At 36.1% G+C, this 19,517-nt stretch overlaps 1 protein-coding gene across 1 annotated transcript in view; it reads left to right on the top strand.

The window, feature by feature from the left end:
* Positions 1 to 19,517, top strand: part of LOC123872374 (G-protein coupled receptor Mth2-like) — a 36,655-nt gene that overhangs the window by 10,276 nt on the left and 6,862 nt on the right. The window contains exons 2-4 of the mRNA XM_045916604.1: positions 7,185 to 7,356; positions 9,637 to 9,828; positions 17,980 to 18,058. Coding sequence (XP_045772560.1) covers positions 7,185 to 7,356; positions 9,637 to 9,828; positions 17,980 to 18,058 — 443 coding nt within the window. The remainder of the gene's footprint in view (positions 1 to 7,184; positions 7,357 to 9,636; positions 9,829 to 17,979; positions 18,059 to 19,517) is intronic.

Here is a 19,517-nt window from a genome sequence, read left to right as displayed (position 1 = left end):
CTTCTATCTTAGACTGCATCATCATTTACCACCAGGTGAGATTGCAGTCAAACGCTAACTGGTTCCTAATGGAATAAAAAAGCCACACTGGGTAGTGCGCGTAGGTACCACGCTCCTGAAGTGTAGCAGTCTCACACTTTGTCTCCATACCATGCTACAGATACAGTATGTACTCGTATTACAAATAAGCACACGTACACGCGCATTTCGTGTGACATCAAGCTGGACAGTAGCTGTCGTAATTCGTGGTTGTCCAAAAAATTAAATAAACTGTCAGGATACTTAGAGTCCTTAGTGCAATTTAAAATCTTACTACCTACCGTAGAGCGCTGCGATCATCATCATGGCCGGTACACTACTGAGCACCGGTCTCCTTTCAGAAAGATAAAGGCAACTACGCGTGCAGATTGACAGACTTCACGCACTATTGAGTACATAATGGACTGTGTTTATGGAGAACTCTCAGGCATGCAGGTTTCTTCAAGATAATATTTTTATTCCATCATTAAAGCAAGTTGCTTAAAAATCGTAAAATAATAAAGTAAATCAGCTGCATCTAAAAGTTGGAAAAAATATTTAGTTCCTTCATGAAGCTATAAATACTAACTTAGGTAACAGAAAATAATAGCAGGAAACAGAAATAGTAGCTTTTGTAAAACTTTTTCGCTACCACTCGTAGCCTCTGTACATTTAGGATAATTAAAACTTGAGAGAGAATAAAAAGAGTCACTTCTCATCTCTTATTTTATGGCTCTTGCACGTAGTTTATACTTTATACCATTTATACGTAAGTAGGTCCATGTTATTCGGACATAATTAGGTAGGTAAGTATGTACTTGAATCCATACTAAATGCGAAAGTTTGTCTGCCTGGCTGTCTGCTAGCTTTTTACATTTAACAGTTTAACCGATTTTGATGAAAGGTACAGAGAGTTAGCTTACACTCCGGGGAAGGCTACTTTTAAAGCTTTGATCCTGGAAAATCAAAGAGTTCCCACGGGATTTTTAAAAAACCTCATTCCACGTGGACGGAGTCGCGGACATTATCTAGTATTACATAACGTACCTAAAGGTCGCTCAGCGCGCTATGGAGCGAGCTATGTTAGGTATCACTCTCAGGGATAAAATCCGGAACAAAAGCGACCGACATAGCTCAAAGGATTAGCAAGCTGAAGTGGCAATGGGCAGGTCATGTCTGTCTGTCGCAGAACCGACGGCCGATGGGGCAGACGTGTTCTGGAGTGGAGACCGCGTACCGGTAAGCGCAGTGTGGGACGACCTCCTGCCCGCTGGACCGATGACCTGAAGAAGGTGGCGGGGAGCGGGTGGATGAGGAAGGAGGAGGACCGTGTTTGGTGGCGCGCTCTTGGAAAGGCCTATGTCCAAGAGTGGATGCATACAGGCTGATGGATGGATGGATGGACATAACGTTCCAGTATATTAAATGTATATTACCTACAGATTGGGTTAAAAATTATAAAATTAACAGTGGTGTTACTAAACAAACTGAATTGCTTGAGCAAGCATGGTAGAAAGTAGAAACCAGATCTATAGATGTGAAATATACCGAATTTTCTCAAAATATATTATAGTTAAACTATACCACATGTACAATGTAGGTTATTTCTTATGTCTAAATTATTTTCAGTACCTATTTTAATTTTTGTTTACTATGAGGCCAACACCTTGACCACAGTAAATATGGTTCAAGAAAAAGTTCCAAGAAAAATAACGATGTGAACGCACTGTCGCGGGAACAACGCGTCATGTCCGCTTAGCTTTAAATTAATATGTCATCGACTCATCATTCATTACCTATTTTCCAATCTCCTTGACCTGCACACTTATATCCTACTAATATTATAAACGCGAAAGTTTGTATGTATGGATGTTTGTTACTCTTTCACGCAAAAACTATTTGGCTGAAAGGAATAGAGATAGATAGATAGAGATAGAGGATAAACACATAGGCTACTTTTTATCCCGGAGAATTAATGAGTTCCCACGGGATTTTTGAAAACCTATAACCACGGGAACGAAGTCGCGGGTACCAGCTAGTTAAATATATTTCTCCTTTCATCAAAGGTTGTCTGAGTGGAGATTGCTATGAGCAATAAGGCCGTCTTTGCTGAAATAATCAAGATAAAACAAGAAACTAAAAACTGAAATTGTTTTTAGTTTTTAGTTTCTTGTTTGGTCTTGATTATTTCATGTTTTGTGTGCTATAAAGTTTTCTATCTATCTATCTATCTATCCATATTATTTAATGTCTATTATTTTTAACAATGTACAAAAACCTGTATCTCTACTAAATAATTTTTTAGTTCTTACCTTTTATTTTTTCGTCCAATTAATACTACGTAAGTAATTGATGGTTTGCGTAACTATCACTCTCTACGCCATGAAAATCTCTACGCCGCGTCTACGACTACGCTTATTTTCAGAGGTCCAAGCTACGAGGCTACGAAGATACGTAAAATTAATTTTAGTAATTTAATAACCAAGCCTTTGTTAATCAACTTCAAAAAAGGCTATTTTAGAGTTTCTATCATGAGTGATATCTTATCAGAAAAAAACTAAAAGAAATGCATTATTATTAGAAAGTAGTAGATTTTTTATATTTTCACTTAAACTTGTTAAAAGTTATTTATAAAGTTATTTAAAGTTATTTAGTTGTTAAAGTTGTTTCGAAGTAGATAGGTAATAGATACAGTGATTTTAGAATCACAAGTTTATATAATTACAATGATTTCAAAATCATTAATTCATAAGTTATACAGGATCCAAAGTACCATATATTGTTATCTTTTGAAATTCATATTATGAAATACCTTTAGACAAAGAGAAAAGTAAATGACGGCAATATTTCAGAAGTAAAATAGCTGAAATCTGAATATACGAGTTGGTATGCAGCTCAATTGTTTCCTTGAGGTAATAAATTGTAATTTTCAATATGCTTTATTAGTCATATTTTGCACTGGTTTTAAAGCTTTTTAGATTTCGTTTTAGACTCTAACTCGCATTTCATTAATGAAAATGTGCGTTCGATTGGAAACAATGCATTTTTTTTTGTAAAATGTGTTATCTTGGCGCAAGGTTTCATTCGGATTTTTTGACCCCCAACTACTGTCAGTTTGACTGTCTATATGACTTTATTCTAATTGCTCTTAACGAATGGCGGTCCATGCGTTAAGAGCAATTAGAATAAAGTTTTGAAAATTTGAAATTATATTTTAATTTTTTATGCAAAGGCGTGTCTAATCGATATACCTACTTATAGTACTTACCTAATAATATGATTCTTAGGTCTACCGACTTATTACATTTTTTTATAAAGAATATTAGCCATGCTAATCATGACTAATACTCCCCTTTCCCCTCCAATTAAGCGTAAAGCTTTTGCCAGGAGTGAGTACGACAATAGTGCAACGGGTGGGGTTTGAACCGCCGACCTTTGGGAATTCAGTCCGCTCCCCAACCGTTGAACTATCGAGGTTCTGAATCTTATTGGATTTAAGATATATTGTATCATATAGGCATATAGGTTCACCAAATAGCAGGTGATGATGCAATCTTCAAATGCAAAGTAATGCGCGTAGAAGGGTGCCTATTCGCTTTTCCTTTGAAGGTGCCAATATTTTAGCTAACAATATTATACTATCGTTATTATCATAGTGACCTTCGATTAACAATGGATGTTAAAATAAATTACTTACATAATTTTGCATAAATATAAACATTCCCACGCGGAATCTCGCTCATTCGTTTATGTTAAAATTTGATAAACGGCTCCAATATGTTTAATCTCATGAATTCTCAACTTTAATACCTACCATTGTTGCCAAATTTTCTGTTATCACCTAAAATAAATCTTTACATAACTTAGCGATCTTTACATAACTTTACGAGGTATTTATCTTTGTATAAATAGGTAGGTAGGTACCTAGTATACCTACTAGGGATTTATTCTGTGTAATTCTAATTTCCTGACATCATTTTGGTATTTGGTACAGATAAAAGCCACTGATAATATCTAAAGCTTAAAGCTTAAGCAACGCTATATCTTTCATCAACGTAATTTATCTCTGTAAAATATTTATCTTACAGTTCACCGTTTTAGGTAACAAAGAGACAGACAGACAATCAGTTGGTCAGTGATGTGTAAAATAACTTGCAGGTGGATAAGATAACCAGATCCCATGTTACCCTAATTACTAACGGAAACTGTTATCTTCACAAGTATTTTAAGTTTATTCAACCAACTTTGTAATGTTTACTCTACGTGTTTACCATACAAGCGTGTTTTTGTAAGGCAAAGTTCTCAGGAAACGTTTATTCTTCTAGTTCAACTGATTTTGTTTTGGCACCTAAGTCCAAATTGTTGCCGTTGGAATGCTAAGAAAATGATGTATAGGTAATGTTGGGTCAAAAACATGTCTAAAATCTAAATATTTCTAATCTAAATAAATATTGTGACTGGTTTGTTATTTTGTTTTGAGTCTGCCTCGTTGTTTGATCGTTACCACGTGTTACTAAAACTTAACATGAACAATACTGTTTGAGAAAATGTGAATAAGTATAATAGCGGCTATAATTTAATTTCTGTTTGTTTTATTACCCGGAAAACTTTATCCAGATACTTCTACCTACTGAATTTTATAGATGGGCAATATTAAATTTTATGATTTAACCAGAGTTGCTAGGAGTAGTTTGGTTATTTCTCGGTTTATATTATACTAGCTGATGCCCGCGATTTCATCCACGTGGATTATGGTTATTTTTAAATCCCGTGGGAATTCTTTGATTTTCCAGGATTAAAAATACTACGTCTAAATAAGGTTGCCTGGTAGAGATTGCTCCAAGCAATAAGGCCGCCTTTGCACACAATTGTTTTTTTTTTCTGTTTTCTTCTTACTGTGTTGTTATCCTTATATGTGTTTTTTGTGTGCAATAAAGAGTTTCTATCTATCTATCTATCTACGTCCTTCCCAGGGATGCAAGCTAACTTTGTACCAAATTTCATCAAAATCGGTTAAACTGTTGAGCCGTGAAAAGCTAGCAGACAGATAGACAGTAGACACACTTTCGCATTTATAATATTAGTATGGATTCAAGTACTTGGCTCTACCCTCATACCAAAAAGGATCTGTTTTTGTCAATGGTAGATGAACAGATTTTATTATCAGTTGATTTGAATCACATACTTAGGTGAAATCGGGTGATGACTCATAAACGGATCATACATAAATCATCGACTCATCGACGGATGATACATAAATAAATAAAAAATTAATATAGCCATAAAGCCGGGTAGCTCTTGTAAAGTAGCCCTAAGAAAGATTTTAAGACAAATCTCCCGAGTAAGATGAATAAACCACACGTAACAGAGTTTGTCTCAGACTGAAATTCGTTATAATTACGCATGGTGTCGTAAAATCCTTACATTAATTAAATTTAACAACTTGGTTTGTCGCAAATCATTTCTATTTCAAACAAATTAGTTTCGAGCACGTAAACATTGCTGCTGAAAATACAGAATTAGTATTGTTCTGAATATGCACCTAACGACTCGTCGTAAGTGGGTTGGTAGGACTTGTTCAAAATATCAAAATAACAACGGGGAGCTAAAAATACCATAGACTATTACTCATTATTACCATGGTTGCGAGTAATGAGCTATCGAATTATTTATAAAAAATGGGATAATAGGTACTATAAGTACACATTAAGTTGACGAAATTAAGGTACATGTCCACCAGCATACGAAGGAACCTCGTTGGACATTTACAAAGAGGAGCCAAAATTTCATTCCAAAAATTGGTCTTGAAAGGAAGAATTGAAGGCAAAATAGACCCAGGTCGCCAAAGACACAAATAGTTGGGGGATATAATGGGGTGGACAGGGCTCAGTTACCCAAAGTTAAAAGAGGCGGCTTTAGAAGAAGCTTTTCGTGTGATGACCGTTAAACTTCGTTTCGAAATAGGATGACGATGATGATGATCAAAGCGAGATGTGAATACCTAAGTAAATGTATCATAAATTCTAGGTCGCGGGGTAAATAAAATGTAATTAATTTTACGATGTGACTATAAAAATGCATACTCCCTCTGTAACCTCACAACAATAAACATCACATAAATAATTGTAAGTAACGGTACGGTAGGTACTAGGCAGGTGCAAGCCACCCGGGAGCTTCTTGTTTTATTGCTAGGTACACTTTGTTTAATAATGGACATTAAAGATTGACCACTTCTATATTCATCATCATCATCATCATCATCAGCCTGTGAACGTCCACTGCTGGACATAGGCCTTCCCTATAGAGCGCCACCACACCCGGTCCTCAGCCTTCCTCATCCAGCCACTTCCCGCCAGCCGCTTGATATCATCGGTCCATCGTGCTGGAGGGCGTCCCACACTACGTTTGCTTAAACGCGGTCTCCACTCAAGGACTTTCCGGCTCCAACGGCCATCGCCTCTACGATGGCCGTTGGAGGTTATTTTAGCAGAAACTCCGCAGGATCTCGAAGAAATGCTGTGTAGCCTAAGCCGTTCTTCCAGAGTACGTGTCGGTCTCGGGATAAACATGGACAAAACAAAGATAATGCTCAATCAGCACGTTGTCCCGACACCGGTTAGCGTCGAAAATGTTGGCATCGAAATTGTTTCACAATACAACTATCTTGGCCAAATAATTCAATTAGGCAGAAGCAATTTCGACGAGGAAGCCAACAGAAGAATTCGGCTAGGTTGGGCAGCTTTTGGGAAATTAAGTCAAGTCTTCTCATCGTCAATTCCTCAATGCCTGAAAACAAAAGTCTTTAACCAGTGTGTCCTTCCCGTCCTCACCTATGGTGCTGAAACGTGGACACTTCTATATTACAAGGAATCAAATGCTTAATTTTCTATAATCCGCCAAACCAAAGAAATCCAGCCACCAAGCAAGCCACACGCACCACCAGCACGCAGCACCACACAATTCCCAACACCACTCGACTCACGTTTCGCCCCGACACCGGAGCATCCTCAGGAGATGTAGACCTTAAGCTTGGAGCCGCTGGATTCAGACGGCTCAAGACCGTGGCGTGTGGAAATACCTACAACAGAGCTATGTCCAGCAATGGGCATCTATCAGTCGACGATGATAATGATGATGATGATGAATTAAATGTACCTCTTTTGCAGAACGGAACCTTATTTGAAATAGCAGCCAACCGCCCGCAATGGCACCCCCCGATATTATTCTGCCTGGATATGAAGTTGGATGACAGTTCTCCTAAATCCAGGCTAGTGGCAGGAGTCTGCTATCCGGAGAGTGAAGGTGACAGCCCTGGCTTGTTCATCGCTTATGGTGTGGGTAAGATTTCCTTAAATTAATTATTTTATCATGTCAGCTCTGGTGTGTATAAGACAGCAAAATCTACATTTTGACAAACTTAGCGCTATTATAATAATAATAATTTGCCTTATACTTGTAATAGTGATTTAGTGTTTTTCAAACCAGCAATGTATATCGTGCTAAACTCGGTCGATGCCCCGCCTACGACGCGGCAGCACCTAATACAATAATTTTCGTTGACCTCTAGTGTCAGTCAGATGTTTTATTTAAAATACATTGCAAACTTTTACAAATGCAGGATTTAAAAAAAAAAACACTTTTTTTGTGGTATCGTTATCCCACTTAGACCAACAAATTAGAGTGGGGTCCGATCTTTCGGTCTAATTTGTTAGATCATCTTATTATAAGTAGGTAATTTTTAGACCAGGCAGTTTGAGCTTCCCTACAAGAGTCCTAGGTCTAGACTCTAGGACTTACCTAGGTCTGAGCCTTAGGTACGTTGATAGGTAATATTATTATATCAGTCAATCAGTTATCTATGAATTGGCTTAGCTTATTACTGGTTACTGATTTTATAAATATAAATATTAGGTAGGTACTTACCTAATTCTTCTTATCGGGTGGCTATAGTCTAATTTCGTTGTTACGCTTTATTAGCACTAAAATATGTTTGCCGTTGTTAATAAACTAGCGAGCCCAATAAAACTTTACGGTCCATTAACTCGAACTAATAATATGTTACCTACATCAACATCGATAAATCCAAATCATGAATCAATTTTGTTTTGTGAAGAGATTTCGCAAATACAGCTTTTCTAAGCTTTTCTAATTCCGATCTTTATCAATTACTTTCACAATAAGACCATTTCACCAGCTAGGGACTATACATAGACTTTATGTACTTAAGTGTCAGAATCGAGGGCGTAATTACTTTTATCAACATAGAAAAACATTAATCTACTCCTTAGTTAGAACAGTATTACAAAATATTATCAAAATTACAGTCCGTATTATTGAGTTGAGATACATTATTATAGTATCACATCACTTAGTCTCTATATTAACATTCTATGGCCGCATAACTCAAAATATCTTAATGAGTTACCCCATACCTTGAAAAAAACTTCGAGTTATGAGATATGCATAATTAGGACTCCTTAAAATCCTTCTGTGTTTCATAAGAAAAAAAATCTTTTTTGAGTAACTTTGCCTAATTAGGAGAACAATTACCTGTTTAGATTAGAAGTTCTACTTATTATGATTTCAGAAAGTTCACCGATTAGGTTTATTGATATCGATATAGATGCGTCAATGAACAGTAATAATTTATTACGGTCATACGTCCTGTGTAAACTCGACTACCTATCCTATTAGTCACAACTCGGGTTTCGGCTAACTAATGTTAGGCGCAAACACTCTTGCATGAAATTGACAAATAGCTAACGAACCGAGTTCCCAGCTTAGAAATTCAAAATTCTCTGTAGGTGGGTGCTTCTAGGCTTTGTGCCAGAAACGTTGAGCAAAACCTTTTCTGAAACGATGTACTTAACTGAATAACAGCTTAAGTATTATCTTGAATTGTATCAATAGTAGTAATTATAATTAATGATCAACCAATTTGCGTCCACTGCTGGACATGGTCTCGGTGAACCTTCTTCATCCATACTCTTCCATACCTTACCAGAGTTGGGAACAGTAGAGAGACCGGAAACTTCGAGACCACAGAATTATAAATAAATACGCGTATTTCATCGTTAAAGTACCTATTTAATTTAAATGATCATTCAAAATCATGCCAGGGTAATGCAATGGTAAGAAGCATCATTGGGCGAGGGTTGGTTGCTGAAGCGCATCACCTTACCGGTCAGTATTATTTGGAGCTTAACAGTTTGGAATGGATTTCCCGCCATTCTTCATTCATTGTCAGCAAAACACCGAGGCTCTTATGTAACTTTTCAAGTTACACTACTAAATATATTCTGTTATTTAGTAAAAATTAAAAAAAATCAAAATATTTTTATTCAATTAAGTAGACTTTTAAAAGTTCTTTTGAATCGTCAAAAGCATCTACCACTGCTTCGGAATGCCTTTCCTACCGAGAAGAACCAGCAAGAAACGCGGCAGTTGCTCTTTTCAAAGGTATGGATATGTTCTTTTCTATCTCTTCCCACCCATAACTCTAAATGTACGATTAAAAATACGCTTTATTATGAGTATGTCTCAGGATTCTTGGTCTCGGACCTTAGATGTCTGGTGAGGCTGATAGAGTCGAAATTAATATGTATATTTTTGTTGTAGGTCTCATGCTCTCTGTGCCGTTTCTATTGGCAACATTCCTCGTGTACGCCTTCATACCGGAGCTACGTAATCTCCACGGCATGTGTCTCATGGCGTACTGCGGAGGACTCATCGTGGCCTACCCGTTCCTCGCATACCTCAAACTGCATACAGGAAAAGTTGGCGTAGCTATGACTGGATGCTTTATCATAGGTAGGTTATATTAAGATCTTTATATTTACGCAGGCAGCTTAAAACAGTCAGTACTTTTTTGAGATCTGTTGAAGTTTGCCGCTCCAGCCGGTCGATTACGGAAAAGCTGCATCTATATTGCTATTTCGATTGTTACTATTGGGTGAATTTATGGGTTTTGTGCTGCAACAATGCATTTCAGCCAATAGCGAGAGTGGCCAATAGCGAGAGTGTGTTGGCCAATCAGAGATTATTGTAATCGTCACACCTAAACTACCTATCATTTTACCATAATCGAGCTACTGGGTCTCAATGTTTGTTGTCAGAGAAAATGTAACAGTACCTACCTATTAAGTAAGTAGAATTTTATTGTTTTCGTTTGAATTATGGTAGAGCTAAGATGTCACATGTGGTGCCACATTTCAGGTAAAATGTACTATTTCGCTCTTGAATTATGTTCTGGTTAATATTTAATAACTCTTACACCGTTGTAGGGTGTAAACCTTGCCGAAGCGAATGTATTACACAGAATGTATACACAGTAAATAACCGAACCCAAAATTACCTATTACCTATACAATATGTAGTGTAGGTACAAGATCTGGCACAGTAGAAGGTGGCATGTGGATAAATCGAATATACTTACGGCAATATACGGTTAAGTTTTGTAGGTAGATAGGTACATAGCTATATTTGACATAATTTAGAAACTTTACTTTTAATTATTATTGTCCTTATAGTTTACCTACTACGTTGAGAATATTGGTTGGTGATCAAACATATAACTTCTGTGAAATTAGGCTTAAAACTGATTTATAGTCCGTCGTTAGTAATAATATCGTGAAATTTTGATTGCAATCTGTCCGTTCAATGATATTTCAAAGAAACTACCGGAAACTGTGCTTATAAATAAATAGGTACCTAGGTTAATACATGACATCTTGAGAAAATAGGTAGGTGCCTACACTCCAGTATTCTCTCATTACCGTAAGTATGTATCTACTACTAGGTACATTTATTCTTCTACATTTACTATCTACTGTACGTCGTCACTCGTTATAAGTTTCACATTTTCCTCTTAAAAGTTTATGATCTCAACTTTTATGCTGTTTATGTTTACCGTTAAATGACGTTTTCCGTAGGTACCTAAGTATTCTGTTTTTTTTTCTCGTTCGTAAAAACTGTTTTAATGTGGTATGTCTACATCCTACGTACTTACCTAGTCTAGCGATTTTCCTGTGTCTTCATATTATATCCAAGGTATTTAAAAGCGTAGATACATAGATTTTTTTTAAATTTCCAAAACATTTAGTATGAATGGAAGGTAATCAATATCTAAAATCTAAATAGATTAGGTATGTACTATAGTAAAAAATTAAAAACAAACCCCGACACAAAAACCTCTATAAGAAAACTAGAAAAGACCTGATAACTTTCAAACGGCAGAACCTAAGAACTCTCTCGATCAAGCTACCTTTCAAACAAAAAAAAAACTACATTAAAATTGGTTCATTCGTTTAGGAGCTACGATGTCACAGATAGATACACAGATACACACGTCAAAATTATAACAACCCTCTTTTTGGGTCGGAGATTAAAAAATAGTGGTAACTTCTTTGTTAGTGAGGAAAAATACCTGTCTTTTAATGGATCATTATCGTTTAACAGCTGCTCTGTCCATTGAAGTAGATAGATATTTGTATAATCTAAGATGCTGCAGCCTTGCTCCAAACACCAATCTGAAAAGCTAGTGGAAACCCCTGAAAATACGATAGTCCACGGAGTAGAAAATATAAGATTATTTCTGTTATCATATTCGTGTTAAATTAACACTTAAATGCGTGTCTAGCGTAGAAGTCTCGATTCAAATGAGGTCAATTGATGTCTTGGGCAGAGGTTAAAGTTTGTACCAATTGATATTTTTGACTTCATTAACACACCTATTAGATGACCTCTAGATACTGACAATATCCTGTAGGTACCTATACCTACCTTAGTGTTTAATACAGCCATACTAATTCATACTTCAGACTATCACACTAATCACACTATCACATCAATATTAGTATATTATAAAGGCGAAAGTTTGTGTGTATGTGTGTGTGTGTGTGTGTATGTTTGTTACTCCTTCACGCAAAAACTACTGGACGGATTTGGCTGAAATTTGGAATGGAGATAGATAATATCCTGGATTAGCACATAGGTTACTTTTTATCCCGGAAAATCAATGATGAAAAGTAGCCTATGTGTAATTCCAGGGTATAGTCTCCAATCCAAATTTCATCCAAATCCACATAAACTTTCGCCTTTATAATATTAGTATGATGTGAAATTTATCTGCTAGCTTTTCACGATCCATCCGTCCAACGGATTTTAATGAGATACACCGATATAAGCTATTTTTAATCCCGGAAAATCGAAGATAATTTTCCGGGATAAAAAGCTTATGTCCTTCTCCAGGTCTTTAACTACGTCCATGCAAAAAATTACATCGATCCATTGCTCCGTTACGGTTTGATTGAAGGACAAATCAACAAACCAACTAACCGACAAACAAACACCGATATGTTATAATATGGGTAGTGATATTATCGATTTATTATATTTCAAGTTCAAGTGCAACAAAAATAAACAATGGAAAACCTCGACAAAACACGACAAACGATGCCAACTGTACACGCTATATGGAAATTACGAAAACCAAATCAACTTTTAATGGTTTTACGTGTGACGTATATAGCTTCAACAGACCTGACTCAACTATGATTTAATTTAAAAAATGAGTGCTTAAAATATTAAAATAAGTCATAGCTATAGATAGGTAGGTATACTTACTACCAGTCAGTAAAAAAAACTTTGCAGCAATATGGCACTCAATCTCAATTTTAAAATAATAAAACTCTTCCAAGTAAAAGATACCAATTCCTATCGAATTTTGATAACTTTTACGCCATTTAATAAGTTCGTTCCATTCTAAAGCAATCTAAGTAGACTTGCAGTGAAAATGTCTTCAGAAGTTCCGCCGATCATTAGTGTCCGCCCACGAGAATTACAAAATAACTTCAAAATGAAACTTTCCGAGTAACTATCTGCCTGTGAAATCAATAATTTTTCTCTATATTCGGAGATAATGTACCTAGATGTACATCAGATTTTCACCTTTAAATATGACCAAACTAGGGTGGCACGTCCTTTCAATTTGAAAATAATAAGTACCTACCTACCTAAGTAATTCTCGAAATCAGTTTAGATTTGACGACGACGATGCGGCCAGCAATCAATCTAAAAACTCGTCGAGATAAGAACCTTTATCTTTCCTTTTCGAAATTGGTTTAATAATGATATTTAGGAGAACCTGATGGTTAAGACGTCAACCTCCTATTCGGAAGGTCTTTCCTTTTCAGCTCTTCGGAGTTACCTAACCTACTTACCTAATTTACATTTTAAGAAATTAAAACAGCACCTGCCTTGTCGATGAAGGAAAACATGGTGATGAAACCTGCATACTTAAGAGTTTTTTATAATGTTCTCAAAGGTGCATGTAGTCTGCCAAACCGCACTAGAGGCCAGCGTGGCAGAGTATGACCTAATTTAAATCCTTCTCATTTCGAGAGGAGACCCCTGATGCTGAGTAATGGACCGGCGATGGGTTGATCATGATGATGATAAAATAATAATGGCGTACCTAAATTCAAAAAGATAGGTATACTTCCAAGGTAAGCATTTCCAGTGTAACTGAATTTATTAAAACTTTGTAAAAATTCCAAATATTTTTATTCAATTAAACTTTTACAAGAGCTTTTGAATCGTCAAAATAATCTACCGCTGGTTTGGAATGCCGTTCCTACCGAGAAAAACCAGCAAGAAACTCGGCGGTTGCTCTTTTCAAGTAATTAATTTACAATAATATGCCATACCTACATGTAACTACAATATTGGTTCATGAAAAATAAAAATAAATAGTAAATAAATAACTAAACTTATATCTAGGGCATAAATCCCTGAATTACCTACTAAGCTCGTAAAAACAACTTTGTATGTTTAAAGGATCTAATTAATTTGCACGGCTTCACGCAAGAGTATAAGTACCTAATCGCCCTCAGCGGTCCGTTTGCAATTATTTTTATCACTTACATTAATTAATTCCATTAAAGCAAGTCAGGTGTAGGTGTGCCTGCATTAACAAATGACATGCCTCGATAAGTTCCTATTGGCTTAATTTCCATATCATTTTACTCGGAAATGATGCTTCCGTCCCTATCCTATTTATGGATGGGCCAGTCGTGCGATTCCCGCAATTTCCATTTTTTCCACGATCGATAAATTATTCTTGTATTTTAATTTTCTATGCTTGTTGGCGAAATTATAAAACTATATCTTAAGGCTCGATGACACTGGGCTAATTTACGAGCTGCTAGTCGGCGAGTTTAAAAGCTAGCGAGTGAGCGAGTAAGCGAGTGTCGATGACACACAAAACATTCCACTCGCTCAGTAGCCAACTAGCTAGCGTGTTGACATTTTAGCTTTAACTGCCAAAACGCAGATGCTCGCAACTAGTTTACTAGCAGTGATGATGACACGTAGCTACTAGCTAGCTTACAGGCCAACACGCCAGCGAATGGCGAGTAAATTAGCCCGGCTTTCTATTTTTCAAGCAGCGTTTTTACAATCTGATAATCAAAAGCAGATTGTGAAAAAGCTCGATGACACGTGGCGAGTTTACAAGTTACAAGGCAGCGAGTTCGCTAGCAGCTTGTAAACTCGCCCCGTGTCATCGAGGCTTTAGAAGAGATGTGAATTAGATGAATTTAGTGTGATAATAATTAATTTAACTACTTACTCAAGTAGGTAGGTAGAATCAGAGTCACGCAAATTAAATTAAACCGCTCCCTTATTCATATAATAAAATCAAAATTCCACACTCACCTCATTAAATTAGTGATAAGTAAAATTATGATATTAGCTAAGTATAAAAGGTAGGTAAATTTTATTCAAATTAGCTGCAGGGAGTGCCTGCATAAACCGAATGACAAATACGAGCCTAGGTTTGCCTCGTCAAGGTTTTGTCGATTATATTGAGCCGTTTTACATGGGTTTTATTTTGAAAGATGTAAGTAGCTACCTCTGGTAGTTACATGCATCCTACATGCTGTTTCTAAAAGTATATTATTATTTCAGTCTAATTTTAAGGGTTCTGCGTCCGAAGAATGCCAACGGGACCATATTACTAAGCCCGTCCGTCTGTCTATCAGCGGGCATCTCATGAATAGTTGGTAAAAGTTGAAATTTTCAGAGTGTATAATATTTCTATTGCCGCTATAACAACAAATTATAAATATAAAAATAATGTTTTAATCTTGCACGATGGTACAGAACTCTTCGTGTGCGAGACCGACTCGCTCCTGACCGGGTTTTATATTTTATATTATAGTTTGTTTTAAAATGACGCTCTATTATTTTATAGAGGATATTCAGCAAAATATTGCCGGACATTTCGTAGACATCGATGTAGCCGTTCGTAGACATAAGGCTGAGCGCACATTGACTGGTATCGCCTGAGCAATCACTTCTTTTAAACAGCTATTCTTCATTAGCTTAGGCTTACATCGACACCAGAGACAGCCGAAGACGATTCGATTAATTCATAATAGCCGAAAAAAGCTGTAACTTTATTCTTTAAGACGTTATGACTTATGTTCTGGCGCGTACAGAATATGTCCAATATCGAGTATTAAAGTGCTATGGCTGTTAGAAAAGCTACACGCTTGATGAATCAAGCATGTACACCCAGCTTAACAGAGATCTGCAGCATGCATGGTACATAGATATTTAAAAAAAACGGACATACCAGTAATTTCAATTCTTTCATGGCCACGAATAGTTATTATTTATAAATACCTCAATACGTGCCTCTTGCCAGGTGGATTATAATATCGTGGTTTGTTTGGTTTCGGCAATTGGGAAATATTAAAAATATTTGATACAAAACTAAAATGAGACCAAGATTATTGTTTTAATAAATATCAAAATTGGGTCACGATCAAATGAAGATTAAACGACGGCGCCGAGTGACGCTTAGTAGGTTATAGGTACATACATTGGGTACTTAGCAGATATCTAATAACATGATAAGAAAAAAAGAGATAATAGTATGTCTATAAATAGTTTACTAAAATTTGAATAGACCATGCCATGTTTTGCAAGTTTTAGAACTATTAATAGCTTCCATAAAGCCACCATAGAGCCATCTGTCATCAATAAAAAGTTTTAAGATTTATATATAATGGCTTCTTCTTTTAATAAACTCTGTATAAGAAAAAAATTTTTTTCACACGCGCACTTTTGCTCACAGGTATAGAGCAAAGCGTAGGCTATTATAGGTAGGTACTTGTTTTTACCCACTTACCCTATGTTCCTTTCACACTTATTTTTGTAAAATAATAAGCTTGAAATATAATTTCGTAACATCCTGTAGTATTGAGCGTGTTCTAGAACTCTATGGCATGTGGCTTTCAATCAAGACACGTCAGTGTGTCCTCCGCCAAGTTCTAATAAGACAAAAATTCATACTCTACATTGGACCTTAAATGTTCTTTAGTTCAGCTGAGTTTAGAGTTATTGTTGTAATAACTAAGCTACGTGATTTGTACATCTTCTCAATGAGTCTTTTGGAACCAATTTCAAATTTTCTAGTGCTTTACCTAGACACTAAAAAGTGTGTCCCTGTTCTGTATAGTATAATAAATAGACTAAAGCTTTCTTAAAGTATCGTGTTAAAATGGGTAGGAAAACTAGAAATAATAAACGAGAACCATCAATATCAATAATAAGGTATTAGGTAGGTAATAAAGTGTTTCATGAAATATTGAAGGCACTTTATCATATCATCCAGTGAATTTACTACTAAATCAATCTTGACATTTATTGACCTTTATTGACCACGAAAAGGTATTTTTAGAGCAATTTCAATGCAGGTCTGGATTCGAGCTTTTCAGGCATCGATGTTTTTCAGAATTCCGCAGACAAACAAACCACACTCTTAAGCTGAGATATAAAGAGCTCACTTTGAATTTTTAACCCCCGACCCAAAAAGAGCGGTGTTATAAGTTTGACGTGTGTATCTGTCTGTGGAATCGTAGCTCCTAAACCAATGAACCGATTTCAATTTAGTTTTTTTGTTTGATCGAGAGTGTTCTTAGCTATAATCCAAGAAAATCGGTTCAGCCGTTTGAAAGTTATCAGCTCTTTTCTAGTTACTGTAACCTTCACTTGTCGGGAGTGTTATTTTTTAATTGACACTTTTCTCAGAGTTTATCTTCAGTTAAAACAAGACAGATTTAAGTATGTAAGATTTAACGGTGTTATAATTCTGAGCAAAGTTAAAGTAGATAAGGTAGGTAGGATATAGATAACAATCTCAGCCAAGATCTATAGGTACTTTGACTTTACTGATACAGATTCACGCCAGAGACATAAATCTGTCTTGTTTTGATTTCAACTTTAGTGTCAAATAATATCTATGAGTATAGTTTGCTTAGATTATGGACTGCAATATAATTTGTCCGTGTCCCAGCAATATTGTTCAGTGACTTATACCTACCTAGTAAAGCGAAAACTCTAAATAAATGCGACAGTTTTGGGTCTTGCTTGCGGCTATGTGCAATCAACTTAAGCCTGAAATTGTTATTCACGTAAATAAGCATTTTAATATCTTTGAGATATATATTAAGAGGGCTCCTCCGTCACTCGCTTCATACAAAAGTAGTTCCAATTTCATTTGAATATTAAGCAACCAAAGTCCATGAAATTTTGCAGACATATTCTAGAAACTAATATCTATGTCTGTGATTTTCCAGATTTCCGTTAAAATATTCGGTTTCAAAGTTTCACGGTCTTAAAAATTTACATACAAATCTTTGAGCCCCTGTAATTTTAAAACTACATATTTTTAGAAAAATCTAAAACACCACAGACACAGATATTAGTTTCTAGAATGTCTGCAAAATTTCATGGACTTTGGTTGCTTAATATTCAAATGAAATTGGAACTACGATTGTATGAAGCGAGTGACGGAGAGAACCCTGTTAACTAGTTATCTAGGTAGCTGGTAACCACCTGCCTACTATATCTAGGCCTGTATTTACCTATTCCAATGTTATATTTTTGTTTCAGCCTTCATCATATATTACGCATTCCAAAGCAGCTTTTTCTGGCTCAACGTCATGTGTTTCGACATCTGGAGGACTTTCAGGTGAATATGAGTTTTTAGTGTAAAAGCAATTTTTTAGAAATAATCACCACCTAAATCTTAGAAGACATTTTTACAAACAATTTTGATCCTTCCTAGGTAGGATAAAAAATGAGTATAGGTTTTACAGAGTTGTTCTATTACCTATTGTGGTAGAAGGCAAGTTTACAAAGCTTTAAATGAGAATTAAAAAAATTAAAAAGCGCGTTCCTGAAACGAATTACAGAATAGAAAGCGTACAAGTCACGCGCCTAGGCGATACAAAAAATATGGCACTTCAAGTAAAGAGTTAGCTATAGTTGTTTGCTGCTCTATGACAAACGTATTGGGTGATACGAAATGTATGGCGCTTGGAGTAATGAATTACAGAGTTGTTTGTTGTTCGATTACAATTTACAAGCACAGATAACCAGATTACAAGCAGGCTTGCACTTGGGCGTTACGAAATGTATATTATAGAGTCATTTGTTGTGCGCCTTTATGCTTGTTATAGAACAAGCATAAAGGCGCACACTTGGGCAATACAAAATCTAATATGGCGCTTCGTGTAACGAATTACAGAATTGTTTGTATTTATGTAACAAACGTAAAAGGCACGCACCTGGGTGATCCAAAATGTTTGCTAAGTACCGATTCAAAGAGTTTCTATCAGGAACTGGGGGCACATGGGCAGGCGCACTATTTACTTCTCAGAGCATTTACATGCAATAATTGCACCAGCAACCAGCACTTCACTCAGTTTTTGTTCACAAAGCGATTTAAACAGTAGGTATTAATTTATTTTACGAAAATATCTGTCCATGATATATCTTTTGTATTTTAAAAGAAAAATTTTCTCAAATTATGCAATGGATTTCAGAATCGTTGCGCCGGTCCCTGTAATCTGCCGACCTCATCCGTAGGTCTCAATATAAGCCATTGATTTAAAGTATGGACTGAGCATAGTGTGTCGAAATTTTATGACCGACTAGCTTTTTCTCGCGCTTTCGTCCGTGTGATAACGAAAAACGCTTTAATGGCCGTTAACCGTAGGTGTAGCCACTAGCTAACGCGTTAATTTTACAACGGCATTCACATTGCCGTTTGGTGTTTACCATTTTAACCCCAATTCAATTGGCAATCAATAGACATTAACCGTTCAAGTGTGGCGAACGCGTTGATTATTATCGGCGGAATCATCACGATAATTATGGCGTTGTTGGGCATTGACGTTAACCTTAATGTGGCCCGAGCATCACCGGGTGTCGCGTATGTATAATTTGATAAAGTAGAGCGCCTAGGGCGCCCAGACCAGACTAATACTCCATATGAACAATTATTATGAATGTAGCCTATCCTAAGCATAGTAAAGACTATATAGAGGCTTCATAATAATTGATCTTTTCGATTCGTTTAGTAGCAAATTTGCAGCAAAATATGGTTTAAGAACTATGCTATTAATCAGATAATGACTGAAAAACGT

Source organism: Maniola jurtina, chromosome 15, assembly GCF_905333055.1.
Source record: "Maniola jurtina chromosome 15, ilManJurt1.1, whole genome shotgun sequence".
Taxonomy (NCBI): Eukaryota; Metazoa; Arthropoda; class Insecta; order Lepidoptera; family Nymphalidae; genus Maniola; species Maniola jurtina.
Note: the sequence above shows the minus strand (reverse complement) of the source record. Positions and strands in the feature narration are given on the sequence as shown.